This window comes from Delphinapterus leucas, chromosome 6, assembly GCF_059928025.1.
Source record: "Delphinapterus leucas isolate spDelLeu-1000000601 "Yukka" chromosome 6, BTC_Dleu_Yukka2, whole genome shotgun sequence".
Classification (NCBI taxonomy): domain Eukaryota; kingdom Metazoa; phylum Chordata; class Mammalia; order Artiodactyla; family Monodontidae; genus Delphinapterus; species Delphinapterus leucas.
Window position 1 is genome coordinate 17,508,686 of NC_143134.1, and position 19,318 is coordinate 17,528,003.

General features: G+C 38.5%; 2 protein-coding genes across 13 annotated transcripts in view; one reads left to right on the forward strand and one right to left on the reverse strand.

Annotated features, from left to right (window-relative positions):
* The window catches only part of HMBOX1 (homeobox containing 1), a 174,890-nt gene extending 158,087 nt beyond the window's left edge, over positions 1 to 16,803 (reverse strand). For 6 of the 7 annotated variants that reach the window (XM_022594954.3, XM_022594953.3, XM_022594952.3 and 3 more), the window contains exon 1: positions 16,512 to 16,803. The gene's annotated coding sequence lies outside the window, so the exon portion shown is untranslated. The remainder of the gene's footprint in view (positions 1 to 16,511) is intronic. The other variant, XM_089912760.1, reaches the window with a different exon arrangement.
* A 381-nt stretch (positions 16,804 to 17,184) lies between these two features.
* Positions 17,185 to 19,318, forward strand: part of INTS9 (integrator complex subunit 9) — a 109,301-nt gene continuing 107,167 nt past the window's right edge. Inside the window, exon 1 of one of the 6 annotated variants that reach the window (XM_089912754.1) lies at positions 17,185 to 17,319. In XM_089912754.1, coding sequence (XP_089768880.1) covers positions 17,311 to 17,319 — 9 coding nt within the window. In that variant the 5' untranslated portion in view covers positions 17,185 to 17,310. The remainder of the gene's footprint in view (positions 17,320 to 19,318) is intronic. The other 5 variants (XM_089912753.1, XM_022594959.2, XM_089912755.1 and 2 more) reach the window with 5 other exon arrangements.

The window sequence follows — 19,318 nt, forward strand, 5'->3', positions numbered from 1 at the left end:
GGCTGATGGGGTTTAATATGCAAAGGTCCAGATGAAGGTAATCTAGGAAGACAGAAGACAATCATGGAAGTTAGCCTGCTTAAAACAGAGATCTGTTAAATAGAATAATGCCAGCTGGTCTTTGAAGCACAAAAAAATATGATTAGATATATTTCACGAGAGGAACTGCAACCCAGCGAAATAATTTAATAACTTCTAAATAGAAGAGGCTTCCTGATTACCCCAAATACCAAAGATCACTGAAATCCTACCACTAAAGCATGTAAATCAAGAGTGAAGACCATTATTCTCTTTCAAAGGCTACTACTGGTATCGCCTCTTCCAGCTCTCCTCATCACGTCCTTATAAATCCAACCAATTTGGGGCATGACAAACGCAATTGTAATATAACGTTATATTATGCTCATAGGTTTTTTTGTTTGTCTACTTTTGCTGTGTATGTGTGTGGTTTTGTTTTGGTTTGGGGGTTTTTTTTTTGGCCTGTTTAAGAATTAGTTTTCAGTGAACTTACTTTGAAAACAATTCTTTTTGATAAACAAAAAGATTCTTCAGTTTCTTATTGCTCATATAGAAGCTCTTAGCCAATCTACACTTAACCAACCATCACAATCAACCAACACCTTCTAGATTCCCCTTCTAAAACAAACTGACATGGGATACTAAAGGCTAATATCTCATATACTCCTCTGTGTGCCAACCAAGAGTAGGTTGGTTTGCTCCCTCACCGTTTACATCAGTTGTTCTTGCAACTGTGGGATTTAATTATATCTTATCTAAACTAACAAAATATGAGTATGAAGAATTGTTTCTGTAAATATTAGGTTAAAAAAAAGATGGGATATTTTGGTATAATAAATGATTTACTTTAAAAAAGAAATGCTATTGAATTGGGTGGGCGTGAGACTACTGTAGACATGGGGAAAATAATAAAATATTAAGATTTGACTCACAGATTATATAATAAGTGTCTTTAAGGTGTACCTCCATTTAAAAGAAATCAAAACTTGAAATCATAAATAATACATTATGGGTATGGTTTATGCATGAAAATCTGATACAGAGTGCCAGTCTGTGAATTCACGCATACAGAAAAGATCTTGGCCGTAGATAAAGGTTCCTTGACCCCAGCACTATGGACATTTTGGACTAGAGAATTCATTGTCTGCAGGTGGGGGTGGAAAGCAACACTGTCCTGAGAACTGAAAGATGCTTAGCAGCCATCCTACGAGTGGTTTCTCTACCACCCACTTGATGGCAACAGCAGCACCCCCGCCCAGATCTGACAATCAAAAGTGTCTCCAAACACTGCTAAATATCCCCAGTGGGTAAAATCATCCCAATGGAGACCCACCACCCTATATCAAATGACTGATAAATACATGTATATTTATATTTTTTCATTAAAGTGAAATGTTTAAGTAATCAGCTTTTAATGATTTTACTATAGCCAATTTCTTTGATTAACTGATCAACTACTAGGTGAAATTAATGGCTTCTCTATACTTAACAGGAAGAAAGAAAAACAATCCTTGAATTGGTAAAGTGCCAAATAAGATAGCTTTACTTTATATATGATGATAGTCCCATTTCTTCCACATCTTTTCTGAGATCAAGACAGAAGCACAGAATTACTGAATTAGTCAGACCAGGGATTGGAAAAGGAGGCAGCAGCAGCAAAGGGAAAAAAAGAAATTTAAGAAACAATTTCCAAATGGTTGGAAGAGCAGCATGAAGAAAAAGCTTATTATCTCTTAACTATGTAGTCCTATTATTGTAACATTTACTGCAGGTCTATCCACTACCAGTCAAGAGAGGTTCCTACGCGTAAACTCCAAAAAGCTTAAATGTCTACTATTAGATGAGTGGTTATGGCAAATTATGATTCACTAATTTATGATGTTCAAAAAAAATAAGGTAATGACATTATATGTTGTTAAATAAAAAATAAGTTGGTTAACTATACTCCAATATAAAATAAAAATTTTTTAAAAACAGTAACTCTAACATCTATCAAATAAGTTGTTTTACCTCTTAGAATATTAAATATTTACTTTGTCACGTAATGGGATAACATATGTCCGTGTCAAATATAGCAAAGTTACCTAATGACATTTTAAAAAAAAAGTTGGAGTATGATAAAATCATGTAAGTAGACAGTTGGAAATATGACTTGTACATACAAAGAAAATGATTTAACAGTAAAACAAATTAGTAACAGCATTTATCCCTGATGTTTTGTATTTTCCATAATTGCCACAACAATATTTCCTTCATACATGTTATTCTAGAATGTTGTCACTCCCCCTATCAAGAGGTAGAGTCTGTCTGTGTTCCCAGCTCTTGAAATTGGGCAGGCCAGCATGACTGCCTGGATAAGTAACATTGTGTGGTTTCCAAGGCTAGGTCATAAAAAGTGATATGCTTAGCTTTCTTTCTCTTTTGGGACATCTGCCTTTGGAGCCAGCCCTGGGGTACCATGTAAGAAATCCAACTATCCTGAAGCCACCATACTGGAGAGATCACAGAGACTGAGAGAGGTGCCTAAGAAGCTATATCTCAGCCTTCAGTTGTGTGAGTTCTCCCAACTTGGGCATCAGACACGTGGGTGATCTAGCCTTCACATAACTCCAGACGAACCACTTAACACTCCAGACGAGAGAGCCCACGTGAGAACCACTTAACTGAGGCAACTCCCAGAACCCTGAAAAAGGATAATAAAATGATTATTGCTGTTTTAAACTACTATGGTTTAGGAAGGTTTGTTATGACCAATAGACAGGAACCAAGGTAGAATGTGTTGGGAAGAAGACGGGGAAGCTACACTTGTTATTTTATACATACTTTTCCATTGCTTAGATTCTTTTCTATATAATAACTTCATAATTGCAATTTTTAAGTCCCTAGATCTCCCACTGTTCTGGTAAAATAAAAGAGGAAAAACCTGAGCTTATCCTCAGAAGACAGTGAACCTAAAATTCCTACCTATCATCTACTCTGACCATTCTGAACTACTGTCATTACTACCAGCATTCTATAGCAAAAATATTTGTCAGGAACTTAGACTCAGCAATCTATTGAGTGCTAATTACTATTTTTAAGGGTGAGTCAGAGAAATTACTGAATCAAGAATAACTCAGATATAGTACTGAGATCTGTAACTCAGGATTGAGTCCTCCTTCTGATCCTATCAAAACCAAACTGTGAGCTTCCTAAAGTCTAGGCCTAGGTCTTACATAATATGTAATCAATACTGGTTGGATGAATGAGACATAGTAAATGAACTATGAAAATTAAAGGGGGAGAGAAAAGAATTCAGAGAAGGATAAGCCCATAGGAGACACAAGGGCTTACACTTCAACTAGGAATCCAATTCATACACATGAAATGAAAACTAAAATATTTAAAATGTGACATACAAGTAAATACAAAAAATTATATAAACTAGTAACTGAGTATATAAGTGCAGCTCATATACGGAGAAAATGACTGGTCCAAGTGTGACAAGGTTCACTGGAAAATGTCTCCTCAGAGAGAGAAGGCTTTAAATGGGTTTTATGAAGAACATTTTTACTGGAAAGATAAGGCTATACCAACATATTAAATGGAGAAAGTAGCAAATACCAAGAAATAAAGGCTGAAAACATACAGCAGGAAGAAAGGTAATTTACCTGAATGTCATACAGAAAACATCTAAGAAGATAGAATGCTGGTAAGGGAGGGAAAAAAATGTTAGAAAACCTTAAAAAAAAAAAAGCACAAAGATAAAAAACTGAAATATAACACAATTCGAACTAAGGTACTTCTTGAATGACTTGATGAAAAGTGTTTGATGAAAATTATTCTAACAGTACTGTGCACCATGGAATAGAGCAGGGAAAAGGCAGGAAGGCCAGTTTTACTGCTGCAATCATCTCAGCAAGAAGTGATGAGGATGGCAACTACAGATGTAAAAAGGAAGAGAATGATCTAAGAGACATGATGGCGCAAGAATCAGCAGAACATTGCTGATAAATTAGATGGGGGAGGAGGGAGAGAGGTACAAAAAGGAAAGTACTAAACGGGTGATTTAAAGGTTTTAAATGTAGGAACTCTAAGACCAGAGGTAAATTTTAACAAGAAAGGAAAAAGATGACAGAAGGAAGAAGACCTGGATAGAAGGAATTTTAATTAAAAGGAAATAGGCATTTGTGTCAAATGCGACTAAGGCCTACAAAAGGATTAATTGAGAAAAACAAATCAACAAACAAAAAATAAGTTAGCTAGGAACGGATTACTTCCAACATATGAAAATTCTATTTACAGGAGAGGAGTAAATACCTTAGACACAAAGGCAGAGCCAACTAATAATAATAAGGTGTGCCTTAATCTGTGCCAACCACTATCCTAAGCACTTTACAATATTGCCTGATATGCTCACAACAATCCTATGATGTGGGTACTTACATTTATCTCCAATTTACGGATGGAGAAACTGAGACACAGCAAGGTTTAATAAAGTTACAGAGTAAGTGGTGGAGGTCATATGTGCACCTAAACAGTCTGGCTCCTAAGTCCATGTTCTCAACCAGCTCAATATTCTAGGATTAATTAAGACTCTGAGAAGACTGATGACAGACCCCCAAAAAGTATGTAATTAAATTTGTGAGGGCAGAGTTTCAAAATGGCATACTATGAAAAACTCTTGCTTAATGGATCCAGAAAACTACAATAGGAGAGAATTTATTGGGGAAAAAAAAAGAAGGGAAGACTGCCTTAAGAGTTGGAATGTGAAAATATAAAAGTTTAAGAAAATGAACTGATGATATAACCATAAAAGACTCGATGTTTGGGCATAATATTGGGTTGGCCAAAAAGTTCGTTCGCGTTTTTCCATACGCTCTTACTAACCATTAAGTATAACATCTAGAAAAACAGTCTTGCTTAAGCAGAGCATATCCCATGGCACAATTTAGTGATATAAACAGTTCTAGAGGATGAACATGCAATGTTTAACATAATGCAGGCAAATGTTGGGGAGAAAACATTTCGAGTTTCAAACAGGTATTTAAGATTACCAAGCACTCTACCACAGAACCAAACACGTAGAAGGTTCTCAGTAGGTACTATGCTTGTCCATGCGTTTTTCAAATGTTCTGAGAACCACATTATTAGAGTTATCTAGTATGTTTATAAAGGACGCATACTCCTAGGCCCATCTAAGATTTTAGGAACCTGGTAGTGGAGCTCAGCAAACTAAAATTTTAATACGCTTTCCAGGCAATTCTTTTGCACAAAAGTTGCACTGCCTTCCTTCCTCTGCCGCAGTCTAAGTGTTAGAAGTAAACACTCCCCAACTGTTTCTCTCCCGTGGCTTTGTATTGACTCAGATCTTCTAGGTTCTTTCATTGCCTATGCTTGACTTGTGTTTATTTCTAAAATTTCAGTCCTGGTTTGGTAACATAATCAAGACTTGGTTCTGGAGTTATTAGTCCTGAAATCCATATCAACTTCAATACTGAAATTGGGTGGGGGAGCTCTAGTTCTTTTCCCTGACATCATAGATTTTCTTTTCTTTTCTTTTTTTAATCTTATTTATTTATTTTTGGCTGTGTTGGGTCTTAGTTGCAGCACACAGGATCTCTAGTTGTGACATGTGGACTCTTAGTTGCGGCATGCATGCAGGATCTAGCTCCCCGACCAGGGATCGAACCCAGACCCCCTGCATTGGGAGCACGGAGTCTTACCCACTGGACCACCAGGGAAGTCCCTAGATTTTCTGTTAAAAATAAAATATGGTGTTGACTGGACACTGGACTGACCCAATATGTCTTTTACCTTTTTATTGAAGTGTAGTTGATTTACAATGTTGTGTTAGTTTCTGGTGTACAGCAAAGTGATTCAGTATATTCTTTTTCATTATAGGATATTGAGTATCGTTCCCTATGCTATACAGTGGGACCTTGTTTATCTATTTTATATACAGTAGTTTGTATCTGCTAATGCCGAACTCCTAATTTATCCCTCCCCCTCCCCTTCGGTAACTATAAGTTTGCTTTCTATGTCTGTGAGTATGTTTCTGTTTTGTAAATAAGTTCGTTTGTATCATATTTTAGATTCCACATAGAAGTGATATTATATGACATTTGTCTTTCTCTGTATGACTTACTTCACGTAGTATGATAATCTCTAGGTCCATCAGTTGCTGCAAATGGCATTATTTCATTCTTTTTTATGGCTGAGTAATATTCCATTGTGATATATATATATATATATATATATATATGCATGCCACATCTTTATCCATTCATCTGTCAATGGACATTTAGGTTGTTTCCACGTCTTGGCTACTGTAAATAGTGCTGCTATGAACACTGTGGTGCATGCATCTTTTCAAAGTAGAGTTTTCTCTGCATATATGCCCAGGAGTGGGATTGCTGGATCATATGGAACTCTATTTTTAGTTTTTGTAGGAACCTCCATACTGTTTTCCATAGTGTTTTCAATTCCCACCAACAGTGAAGAAGGGTTCCTTTTCACCACACTCTCTCCAGTATTCAATATGTCAATTGTTATGTTACCAGATCTGTGTTAAAGAAGATGCTCATTGTTACAGACTCAGCAACTGAATTCCTGTTTATTGCCCCTAAAGTAAAGAGGCGCAAATGTCCTGTCTTTGTCCTGATTTACCGCAAAAGCTTATCAAGGATGGAAGATATTTTCTAATCACTATGCAGACAGGGTCTGTGAGAATTCTCCAGTTTCTGGAATTGTGAAAGAGTGAATTCTTCTAAGATGTCTTTTGACCCCAACGGTGGGACAAATGGTGGCCAAAAAGCTGTCTATTGATATTACGTGGAACTGAAAACAGAGCCTCTTTATTCAACAGGGATGCTTCATGATAGCAGCAACTAGGATCTTGAAAGAAGGGCTTCTAGGTACTTTCATGCTTTAGCAGATCTGTGATTCAGATTGTAGAATCTGAAGCCTTGTCTCTAGTGTTCCCTCTGGTTCTCTTTCCTTAATCCTGGCTAGTTCTGTAGTCCTACTGTGTCATCGTTCTGGTTGGCCTGAGGTGACTAACATAAAAAGCTAACACTAAATTATACTGGGAGACTTCTGCCATTTCCTGAAAATTATTTGATCCTTGAAGGATGACATTCAATTCACCTTTGTATCCCAGAGTACCTACACATGCACTGCTAGACTTGACATATTTAACTGAATGCCCTGTTCAATCCCTAGAAAAGAATCCTCCTCATGTAGAGCACCCAAAGGCATTAGCCTTATATGAAAGGTGACTTTCTCCTGCATCCTACTCACCAAGGTCATGGAATAGGAACAGACATCTAACTCATGGTCATGCAATGCATTCAGGTTTCTCTCTCGCCAACTGAACTAAAAGAAACACATTGTTACCATTAGGAGGTAAGCTTTAGCTGAAGGAAAGATCAGTTCAAGTCAGCAATATGGCAAACCAAATCCACGTACAAGTCAAAGTTATGGAGAAGCAGAAACCAAGAAAAACTATAGCAAGGCAAATAGAAGTGGAAGGGAGAAGTGGGAAAGGTAGATGAAGCAGACCTGTAAAGAGAAGGCAAGACAAGAAACCATATATCCCCAGAATGAGAGGCAGAGAGAGACTAGCTTCTCAGATCCTGACAATTCTCCCATTTGCACAAGGTCTAGTTGTTCTTTATCAACCGAAAAGAGCTAGATTCCTACAACAACCTCTCCTTGAAGCCAAACAACTCCTGATTAAGGCACTATTTTTTTTAGAATGTACACCAAGATATACAAAAAGCTGGCAACAGATAAATCCAAAGAGAAAAAAAATTGTACCAGGAAGAAAGTGAAATTTCAGATAGCCAGCAAGTTCTCTAAATATGAATTTTACTTATCAGGAAGAACCACCAATATTTACCATATTCTTATCAATGAAACAAATTAAAATTTAATTGATGTTTTCAAAGCAAATTATCAGTGTTGACAAAAAAACTGTCTCAAACCCAGAAGAGACAAAAACCACATGATATATCTTTTCTGTTAATATATTTGAAAATATTTTGTAAGCCTACTTAAAGCAGACCTTTGTTGTTTGAGGTCTGTAATAATCAGTAGTACGTTGGATTAATAGCCTCATCTTTGAAGACAGGCTTTATAACTCATACAGCTGATAAAGAGGAGGCAAAGGCCAGCCCTGTAACTAGGCTTTAACCTGACTGATGGTCCTTTCTTGTACCTGGACTAACAATAGTATCTTTACCATTTTTTTTCTTCTAAAGATATTTTCTCTGAAAACAGTCTTTGAACTGACTTTCTTTGAAGAGTATTCCCATATAACAAATCCCAAAAACCGTAACATGAGTTCACAATAAATTAATCCAACAAGTTTGCTTCAACAACTGTCAAAAGACCAAACTAACGCCACAATAACAATAATTTTGTTTATCTAATACAGATTCTAGCATACATCCTCTCTGGCAAGAAATATATCATTTAAGCCTTGAATTCATTTAAATCATACACATTCGATTTACAGACATTTTTAATATTATTGTTAACTTTTTACTAAAATGTTTAATAGATACTAATATTGTAAATTTTTAATTAAGTAAAGCTTGCCAATTTTTAAATTCTCATAAGAAAGCTTAATTGGAATTTTCCATAAAAACTTTCAAGATCAGCCTCCCTGGTGGCACAGTGGTTAAGAATCCGCCTGCCAATGCAGGGGACATGGGTTCGATCCCTGGTCTGGAAAGATCCCACATGTCGCAGAGCAACTAAGCCCGTGCACCACAACTACTGAGCCTGCACTCTAGAGCCTGCGATCCACAACTACTGAGCCCATGTGCCACAACTACTGAAGCCCATGCGCCTAGAGCCCGTGCTCCGCAACAAGAGAAACCACCGCAATGAGAAGCCCACGCACCGCAATGAAGAGTAGCCCCCGCTCATCACAACTAGAGAAAGCCCACGCGAAGCAACAAAGACCCAGTGCAGCCAAAAATTAATTAAAAAACTTTCAAGATATGCCAAAAGAATTTCCAAACTACAAAAGGCAGTGACGTTACTGACCCAATAATTGGTATCTTTCTCCTTATGCTGACAAAACAACAGAATTTATGAATAAGAGGAATTATTTAATCTCTGGGGTGATAAGAGTTCTGTATCTTGACTGTGGTGGTGGTTACAGAATCCACATGTGATAAAATGGCAAAGAACTATACATACACATAGTACCAATGCCAATTTCCTGGGTTTAATATTGCACTGAAGTTATGTAAGATGTAACCATTAGGGGAAACTGAGTGAAAGGTACAGGGCCCTCTCTACTATTTTTGCAACTGCCTGTGAATCCATTAATTATTTAAAGATTCCACTTATACGAGGTACCTAGAATAGTCAAATTCATAGAGTCAGAAAGTACATTGGTAGATGCCAGGGCCGGGGTGTGGGGAGGAGGAATGGGGAGTTAGTGTTTAAAGGAGACAGAGTTTCAGTTTAGGAAGGTGAAAAATTTCGGAGATGGATGACGGTAAGAGTTACACAACAATGTGAATGTACTTGGTGCCACTGAACTGTAAAGTTAAATATGGTTAAAATAGTATGTTTTATATTATGCGACTTCTACCACAATAAAAAAATTTTTTTTAAAGTAAATAAACAATTTTTAGTTTAATTAATAACAAAAATACCACAAATATAAAAAAATTAACCTAAATACCCTGTTTAGTAGACTGGAAAACTGAGACCTAACCAGGTAATACACACAAACTTTCACAGTCAATAACAGAGTAAAGGCACCTAATTGATATGCTGTTGACTAAGGAACATAAGATTAGAAGTAACCACTAAGGAACATAAGATTAGAAGTAACCAATCACTTGTGGCCATTAACAATATCTTGTTTTACGGAAGATAATCAGGTCGGTTGATGCCTGGGTTGCATTAAAATGCAATCAGTATATATATATTTTAACTATTATACTTTATTTAAAGGAAAAAACTTTTTCTGAGGGGAAAAAATCTCAAAAGAAATTTAACCTTAGAACTTCCACGTTTGAAGGAATATGAGTTTTTTGAAGAGCATGACACAGTATTCCAAATAAGATCATGCCATCTTTTCAAAGAGGTCTTCCTCACACAACAAAGTGAACAGCAACTATTCTTGTCCCTAATGGTTCTAAACAGCTACAACGTAAAACTAAACACAGGCTATCTTTGACTCCAGAAAATGGATTTTCAACCAAATAAAGATAATATTCAGAATAGCTACTTTCAAGTTCCCCACAGTGAACAATTATGTTTCATGAAGACAAATGCTGGCTAAATTAGTGGTTGCAAACTAGACAGTCATAATATAGCCTCCTACAAAAGTTACATTCTAACGTCTGAACTGATACCTTAGCCATCATCCTGCTTCCTCTACACAATCATTTTGGGTAACATTTATCCTTATGAGACTCAGTTTGGTAAAAACAGGGCACTCTTTCTCCTCCTTGAGAGGAATGCGACACAGATGTAAATCAGCATATGTATATCATCTACCACTTTGGAAAATCAACTGAAGCGGTCAGGCCACCCAATCTCAAGTATAAACATCAGCATGTAAATAAAACTGATGTCTGTCTAAAGTGGCTTTCAGATCATATAATGCAACTATGCAATTGTTCCAATAGCAATGTAAAGAAAACACATTACCTGAAATGGAACAAGGATTCAGATTTGTGGGGGGAAAAAGTGAAAGAAGCTACACAAAGTTAATAGGTCTTCAATGAAGTTAGTGAGAAGATAAGAAAAGTCAGATTAACAAGGGGAAATCTAGGTTAGAAACATAAGAATGTATTAACGGGGCTAGAAAAGTGAATTTTAAAATTGCAGCCTGAATTAGGCAGTAATTTAACTAATATTACTTTTTACTTTGGGAGAAAAAAATAGAAGCCAGAGAATATGGAAGCATTCTTCACACAGCAATATACTTTGAAGTTCACAATTCTTTGCTTTTGAAGACATTACTAACAACTGCAATTCTCACAGATTAACACCCAACCCTCCTTATCTATACTAAAGAGGCTTGTTTGGCCTACCAGCACTTTGACATGGCTAAGGCATAGGGTCTGGGATTGGTAATGATAAATTATAAGGCAGGAACCAGAACATAAACTATCTGGTATAACATGGTAATTATATAGTTAACATTTACGATATACCAAGAGCAGTCTAAGGACTCAACATCATTCTAAGGGCTCACAATAATCCTATGAAATAAGGAGTATTTATTCCCTTTCAACAGATGAGAAAACGAAGGCACAGACAGATTAAATCATTCGTCTAAGGTCACATAGCTAGTAAGTGGCAGAGCCAAGATTTGGACACAGGTGGAATGATAGTTTGGATTTATCTGAAAGGCTAAGGAGCCAATGAAGGATTATAAGCAAAGGAAGACCAATATTCAAATTCACATTTTATTTTAGCAAGATCAGGTAGGAGTGAATAACTACTAAGGAAAAAAACTGAAACCTCAAAATTAGTTAATAGACTGACGAGGAAAGACAGAAATGATGAAGGCCTCAATTAAGGGAATAGCAATAGAATGAAAATAATTGAATAGATATATACAGAGGATATAAAATCAACTTGACTTATGATTAGAAAAGGGAGAGTGAGGATGATTCCAAGGCTTCACTGACTAGGCCCAAGCCAACAGCTTCTCATTTTAATCATACTATTACTTTATCAAAAGCAGAAAGGTTTAGTATTAAATCATCCTCATATCAGCAACAGCCACAGTATTTGACTTTCTCCTCTCTGAAAAATGTGACTAAATAACTTACAATTACTGCCACTTGGCAACTCCACACTAATTGTTTAATATGCATACAGTAAAGACAGCTATTAAATATTTTCAATAAATGACACACAGACCATCACTGAACATAACATGGACAGAGAAGCTACAGAGAATCTGTGAAATTTAGTAAACGTTCTTATAATCAGCACTCTAAATTTAAGAAAAACCTAAATGCCCTTTAAATGGATTAGAATCATTTTACCACTTATAGGAAGAGGTCTGTAGACACCTCTTTTAAGATTCAAAAAAAGTAAAACTCATTACTTCAAAGTTAAATCGACTAGGTTCTTTTTTCCCCTTCTGTCTGTAAATGTAAACAAACAAAAAAACCCTACTATCCTTATAGCCCAAGTCAAGGATCTGTAAATTACTACATTAGGATTATAATAACCACTGGAAAAACTTACTGCAACTTCAACCTTGTTACCACTGTTAAGGGTAAAACTATGCTAAAGCCAGGGCCTTCCAGTAACTAAATGCTCTTGGAAAGTGTCCAAAACAATGTATAGTAAATTTCCAATTTGTCTCATCTAAGATCAAGAAAAACAAGTTATCTAAAGCACTGGGTCATATTTAAATAGGCTCTATGAGTTTTACATCACATTATCTCTCAGAAAAATCTATACTCTTTACTTAGGATGGGACCTAAGACCAGTAAGTCACCTGGGGGGTAGGGGGTGGGGAGGGGAAGTTGCACCTAGGAATTTAATCACATATTACTTAATATTATTTTCAGAAAAATTTCAATACAACTAGCTTTCTTTTTGAGAGAAACAGATTTTGGCAGAATCTGCTAAAATCATGGTTTGCAGTGATACTGAAAATCTCCATAGCTTCTACAACGTGGACAACATGTGGTGGTGCTTACTCTGGTTTCTAGCTTGAGCCGTTTTTTAGAGCCTCCTATTATTTGTGGTTCAGATTCCTTTTTTATGGGTTGCATGCCTGATAGATATACACCACTATCATACAAAAACAAACATAAAGGTGCTTTATATATGTGAGTGCATATGTGAATGTACATACATGACACTTTAGACAAGCTGTGATTTCCACTCATAAACAACTTTTTTTTATAAAGTTCTACTAAACTGAGAAGTAAAAGCCAACAGTTAAGAAAATAATCTAACCATACAGCAAAGGGAGCTGTAAAATTAATTCTGGAAGCCAAAAAACCCTAAATAAAGCAGGTACACAAAACAAACCCAACCTATTTTCACTGAGCATTTTTAAGTTTACCTATAAATGTTAACATCTTTTAAAAGTTGAGGAGTATACCAACTTTCATTTATGAAAAATGACACCCTAGGATAAATTTCTAATTCCCAAGAGAAATAAGTCAAGTTTAAAGATCTGCATACAAAAATAATAGAAGAGCTGCAAAGAAATGAATCGAAAAAGCAAACATGGTTTTACAGGAAACATGGAAGCTATCTGAAACATTAAAAGTGGAATGGACTTATTATCAATATAACAAACAAAAGATCCAAAATGAACAAATTAAGCATAAGTACTCCCCATGTGTTTAACTTCTTCTGAAACAAGCAATGCCATACCAATCAATACTTGCCACAAATATTGCCATAAATTGGTCACTTCTATCTTTGTAATGATGAAACAATGAAAGGTTTGTTGAAATATATTTATAACTTACCAATACTGAGCAATTAAGTTTCTATTAGTGACGCTTCCACTAAGGATTTGTGCTAAAAAGACTGAAATCTATTCACACAGCAGTGAAAAGTGAAGCCTCACTAAAGACATTCAATATAAAGCTGACCCCTAAAGGCTCCTTGATGCACGTTTGCAACCACAGGATTCACAGTATGCAGTACACTAGCAACAGATTGGTTAAAAACAGTTTGGATTTTCAACCTCCCATCATACAGGCAACATTTTTAGAAGCAGTCACGTTAAATAAATATGTCTTTCACAGTTACGGGATGAAATTTTAAGCTTGACAGGCACCAATGCCCTGATTTTCTACTTTTTTCGTAAACCATATGACTTCCACATGCTGAGAACGTATTATGCTTTAACCTGCAGTAAAGGCTTTACAACATTTTAATGCTCGGTGCCTAAAATGCAACAGAAGCACCCCACCCCATCGAATACAAGGAATATATCTGGTTTCAACAAAACCACTAGTCAGAAAAAGTTTAATGAACGCCTTTCCCAGTAAGTAACTTTGCATTTCCGTAGAGGAAAACAAACAAAAAGAAAATCTGAGGTGAGGGTGGGTGGAAGAGAAAATCTTCTTATATTTTAATATTTTTCCAACTCTTAACAAACATTTTAGTTTTTTTATTTCTAAAATAATTATTGAACATTTTAAAACACTATGTCTAATAGAATATCTTTCAGCAGAAAAACACTCTATTATGTAGTTACACAGGATTTTTCTCCAGTTTTTGCAAAGTAACATTTCAGGCTAAAATAGAAGGTTAAAACAAATAATTCTGGAAATCCCAGTCTATAGCAAACTCAAACCTCAACTTTATATCAACATATTGTATGTTCTAAATTTGAGATTTAGAATACACATCAACTTTTTTTTCTATTCAGGTCAATCTAAATATATATGCTACCTCATGTTTATAGACAGCTTATCTGTGTGAATGACCAACTGCAGAAATTTCAAATCAAAGGTTATAAAACATACCATAAAATTACACACTATTTGACTTTCAGTTTTTATGGTATCTAAGGTCCTTTACTGACAGGTTCAAGAATTGATAAGTTTGGATATGTAAATATGTAAATACATTAAATATGTAAATACATTAAATTCTCAGCAGTCAAAAGAGAAATTATGCCAAATCCTTTAGTTATTTAAAAGTCCATTACACTAAAAATCTGTGACAAAAGAATGGTTATTGAAAAACTTATATTTCAGACCGAAAGAAGTACAAATTATATTATCTTAAATCTCCTGGTGTAATGTTTTTAAATATTAAAGACTGTGAGAAACAAGAGATGTTGCAATCCTCTTTCCTTTATAACTCCAATTGAAACTCGGAAGAAAAAAAAAATCAGAATTCAAATTTGCCAAACTTGACTTAAACACATAATTCAACTAGATCTATCTTAGTTGTGCAATTTTAAAATAAGTTTAAATGCAAAGCACTGCGACCTTGATGTGATAATTACCTGTGGAAGAAATGCAAAATAAAAACAAATGCAGGTCCTTTTCAGCGAATGATGCATTTTACAACAAAACCAGTAAAAGCGCAACCACGTAGCACAAACTAAATAAACAGGCACAGGAGGCAGCATGTCCATCCAGGAAGAGAAATGCACCACGCCAAGAAAGAAAGGAAAGAAGGAGGGAAGGAAGGCAGACGGGCGGGCAGGCGGGCGGGCGGGCGGGCGGGCGGGCAGGCAGGGAGAGAAGACAGAGGTTTCTATACCTGCAGGATCCCAGAGCAATGAACTAGTCACATCACTCTCTCCTATATGATACGTAGGGTTTTTAAAGCTCCAGGGTAAATTAAAACAGCAACCACTCTATACCACCATTCAACTTTCCATAGTACAGTATCTTTAATGCCAACTGCATTCTCCTCTTCACTCACCCAGTGTTTCCTCTCTCTTCCATACCAGCTTTCAGACAAACGCGAGACAGAACAGGGTGGGGTATAAGAAAAATACAAGCAGCGCCTTTCCGCTACTCCCCCCGCACCTCCAACAATTTCCAACAGTTCTTCCTACTACGAAAATAAGTCGCCCTATCTCAGGATACACAACAGTCATTCTGTGTCTTCAGTAGACACACAGAGGCGCGTACACATGGCAGCACTCCCGAAGCCCCACCCCCAGGCCCCCGAATCTTAAGTACTGTTTAATCTATTGAACGCGAAGACCACACAGAGATCCCTCCACCTACTGTTTTGGGGTAAGGGTGGGTGGAGGACTCCTTTCAAAGTAGCCCCAACAGTGTAACCAAAACACGGTTCCGGAATAAAATATTAAGAACACTTTTCCTTTCCCACCTATCTGCCGACCTCAGGATGCAAAAAGCCATCTCCACACACCCGCATCTCTCCAAGGCTCCTGCCCGGAGTTCGGGGTGGAGATGCGTCCCGGGAGGCGGAGAGGAGTGTAAGCGGGCGGTGGGACACAAACGAGTCGCTCACCGCGGCCACCCTGCGCCGCGTCGCCAGCCCAGAGGTTCAGGACCCGCACCTCGCGCACGCCTCTCCGCCCAGGCCCAGCTAAAAGCTCCGACTCCGGCTCTCGAACTTCCTCTCCGGAGTCATTTATTCAAGGCGAACACATCACCCAAGTACACGTCACCCAGTTTCAAACACAGTTCTGCACCCCAAACAAACCCACACACCTCAAATTCCCCTCACAGTTTTCCAAACTCTAAACAAGAGACCCCACCTCCAGGATTCAAACCTTCCGCCCATCGGGGAGGCAACCAGGAGGAAAGAGTTGGGGAGCAACCGACGCCTTTCCATTACCGCCCCCACAAACTGCCCCACCCCAGACCCTGCGTCCGGGTCGCCCCCGTCGGAAGCCCCCCGCTTCCTCCCTCCACTCAGTCGGGCCGCTTAAGCGACCCATCCCCAGCCCACTCACTTTCTCCCCCAAACCCCTCCAAAAAAAAAAAAAAGTGAAGAGAAAGAAGTGAGGAAAGAGACTTGAGGTAGTCCGGCTTCCAAACCGCTCGACTCACCTAAGAATCCTTGCTGAGTTCTCTCCGCCCGGCACAGCCCCCTCCCCAACGTCCCGGTACGAAGGGCTGAGGTAGGGAGGAGGGGAAAGCGGGAGGGGGAGGGGTGTCTTCCGCGTGGGGCGCCCGTCGGGAGGGGACTGGGGAGGGGTTGAGGCCGGCGCAGGAAGAGGAGAAGGGGGAGGGGAGGCCCCTATCTCCCAGTCTCCCCCTGAAAACCTCCCTTGTCTCAATCACATCAGACTGACTGTCTTTGTCTGGCTGACAACCGCCATATTGATATCAACAGCCCCGCTCCCACCTGCTGCCGCCTAGCGGCCCTGGGAGTTGTAGTTCCTGCCTCCCTTGAGTAAAGGCGCCGGACCGGGCGTCCGGAGGCCCCAGGGAACTACAGCTCCCGGCAAGTACCGCGCCCATCCGCCTTCCCACAGGGAGGAGGGGAAAGGGGCGCCAAAGCCGTAGGGACTACACATCCCAGAATACCATGGATCCCGGGCCCAGAAGGGGGACATGATATCATGCTGGGGTGGAGAGGGAGGATGAATTGGCGGCCGGGATGAATTTGAGCTGACGGAAGGAGGTATTCTGAGAGGAAAGGGAGGAAAAGGAAAGACGACCACAGTTCCCATGATGCACGGAGAGATTACTACATTTCCCATGATGCAGCGGGGGGGGGGGCGTAGGGAATAAAGACTGCATGTCCCGCGATGCTCTCGGCCGGCCGGTGGCGGAGATTGAACCGGAAGACGCTTTCTGCGTCTGAGGAGTGGAGTGACTGGTATTGAACAGCCAAAAGTCCAATATGAAACTGGTGAGTCTCCGCTACTAGGTCAGAGGGCATATCCTTTTGGACTTCGTTGTTTCCACCTTGGGAAGGGAACCGTCGCGGAGGAGGGGTGTCAGTTAGGGACTAGAAAGTGGGGTAAACTAAGGAAAGCTACTGTCTGTTGCTGAGGAGTTTGAATCCCACCCCCGACCCCCCGTAACTGCCTGGTCTTATTCATCCCTTGGCGGGTCCCTTTGGTTAGATAAGAGATTGACTCTGTCACCTTTCTTCACATACAAACTAACATTGGGCTTAATGAGGTCTGATTTGTTTCTCAGCTGCCACGTGAGTGTTATAATGGGTTAATTTCTTTCCACGAGATTGGCACTTGATTAGCGTTTCTTCCTACGGTTGTTGAGAAGGCTTTGGTTAACATATGAACAGAGTTTAGAAAATACTGGGCAGAGCGTAACCTCTTATTAAATTTTCCGTTATAGACTCCTAACTGCCCTTGCTTTTAAGAGAAGGACGAGGTCAGGGTGTGATCTTGGAGGATTTGAATCTTAAACCCTGTGTAAGATGGGCTGCGAGGAAGTGTTAAGGCGTTCCAGTCTAGAGCTGTAAGGGACTGCGTGAGCCAAGGTTAGATGGAGCATGCCAGGATACCTGGAAAAGTCTTTGCATCACAAAACTCAAACATTTGGCTTATAGGAAAGCTGCTCAGGCCTTTGTTTTGAGCCATTTTACTCTGTGCACACAGATTTAACTAGTTTAACTAATTAACTAGTTTAACTAGTTTAATGGGATTAGTAATAGCATAATTAGAGTAGAGAAACAGGTGTGAGATGCTGTTTCTCAACCTTTTAAAATTCATGTTCCTGCAGCCAAGTGTTGTCAGGCTTTACTTTCTGTAGTTTTGTAGAAAAACAAAAGGTTCCTTTTCTTAATTAATTAATTTTCTTAATTATTTGAGCATGCTTTTGCAAAGTGCACGTGTACGTACACACACACGCTACAGGCATATATACTCTGCACAGTGTCAGCTGTTTTCTGAGAAGTCAGAGAAAGTATTAAAAGTGGATTCAACTCCAAAACTGTCTCTATCTACAGCTGTTTTAGGTAAGGAGAAGGGCACAGATCAGTAAACCTTGAGAGTAACAATTTGCTCCTGGGTCAGTTTAGGAAACTTTTAAAAATGCAGAATTGAAAGTCACCACCCTTGCTCTAAAGAAGCATGCAATCTAATGAAGAAGATACAAAGGTAATGAAAAAGTTATAATTCACTGTGTTCATGTTCAGGGTTTGGGGATTGAGAGGATAATGAGGGTGTATGGGGAGTGTGAGACAGTTCCTTGGAAAGGTGACTCTTTAACTGATAAGAAGGGTGAGTAGGCTAGGACCTTCTTGAAGAGGGTTCAGTTTATAGAAGCAACAGAACTTGGCACCAGAATGGTTGAAACACATACCATGTTCCCTCAATAAAAAATAAATCACAATTGGTGTGCTTGGTGCAAAGGCAGGCAAGTGGGAAACAGTTTTTTTCCATAGCAACTCATTTGCTGAGGGTATCAGAGAGTTAGGGTTTAGTTTACATATACTTTGGTTTGCTTATAAACTCCTCCTGCTTATGTTATTTAAAGATGTGAAAACGTGGAAAAAAGTAGAAACTCACTTTTTTTCCTTTAAGAACCATAAAATGCCTCAGAGGAAGAGGAAGTGTTGTCTATACTCCCTCCCTCTTTACTTGTCATCCACGTAGTACATAACTAAAAGTCATTTGGTAGTTGATGATTTATAATGCAGAATATCTTTCAACACAGCAAAGTGGTTTCAAAAACATTAGCACATTAGCACTCAGTAAGTTAGACTTCTTTTTTGTGTCATGCCTCCCATAGAGTTGGAATAAATCCTCCATGGCCTAAAAATTTTAACTTTGTGTACTGCATCAGAAATATGTAGTAAGCCATATTTTGTATTTATATCATGAAACACAGAAGTACATTTTATCAAGCACATTCTTGTTTTGGAGATGATGGCTTCTCCA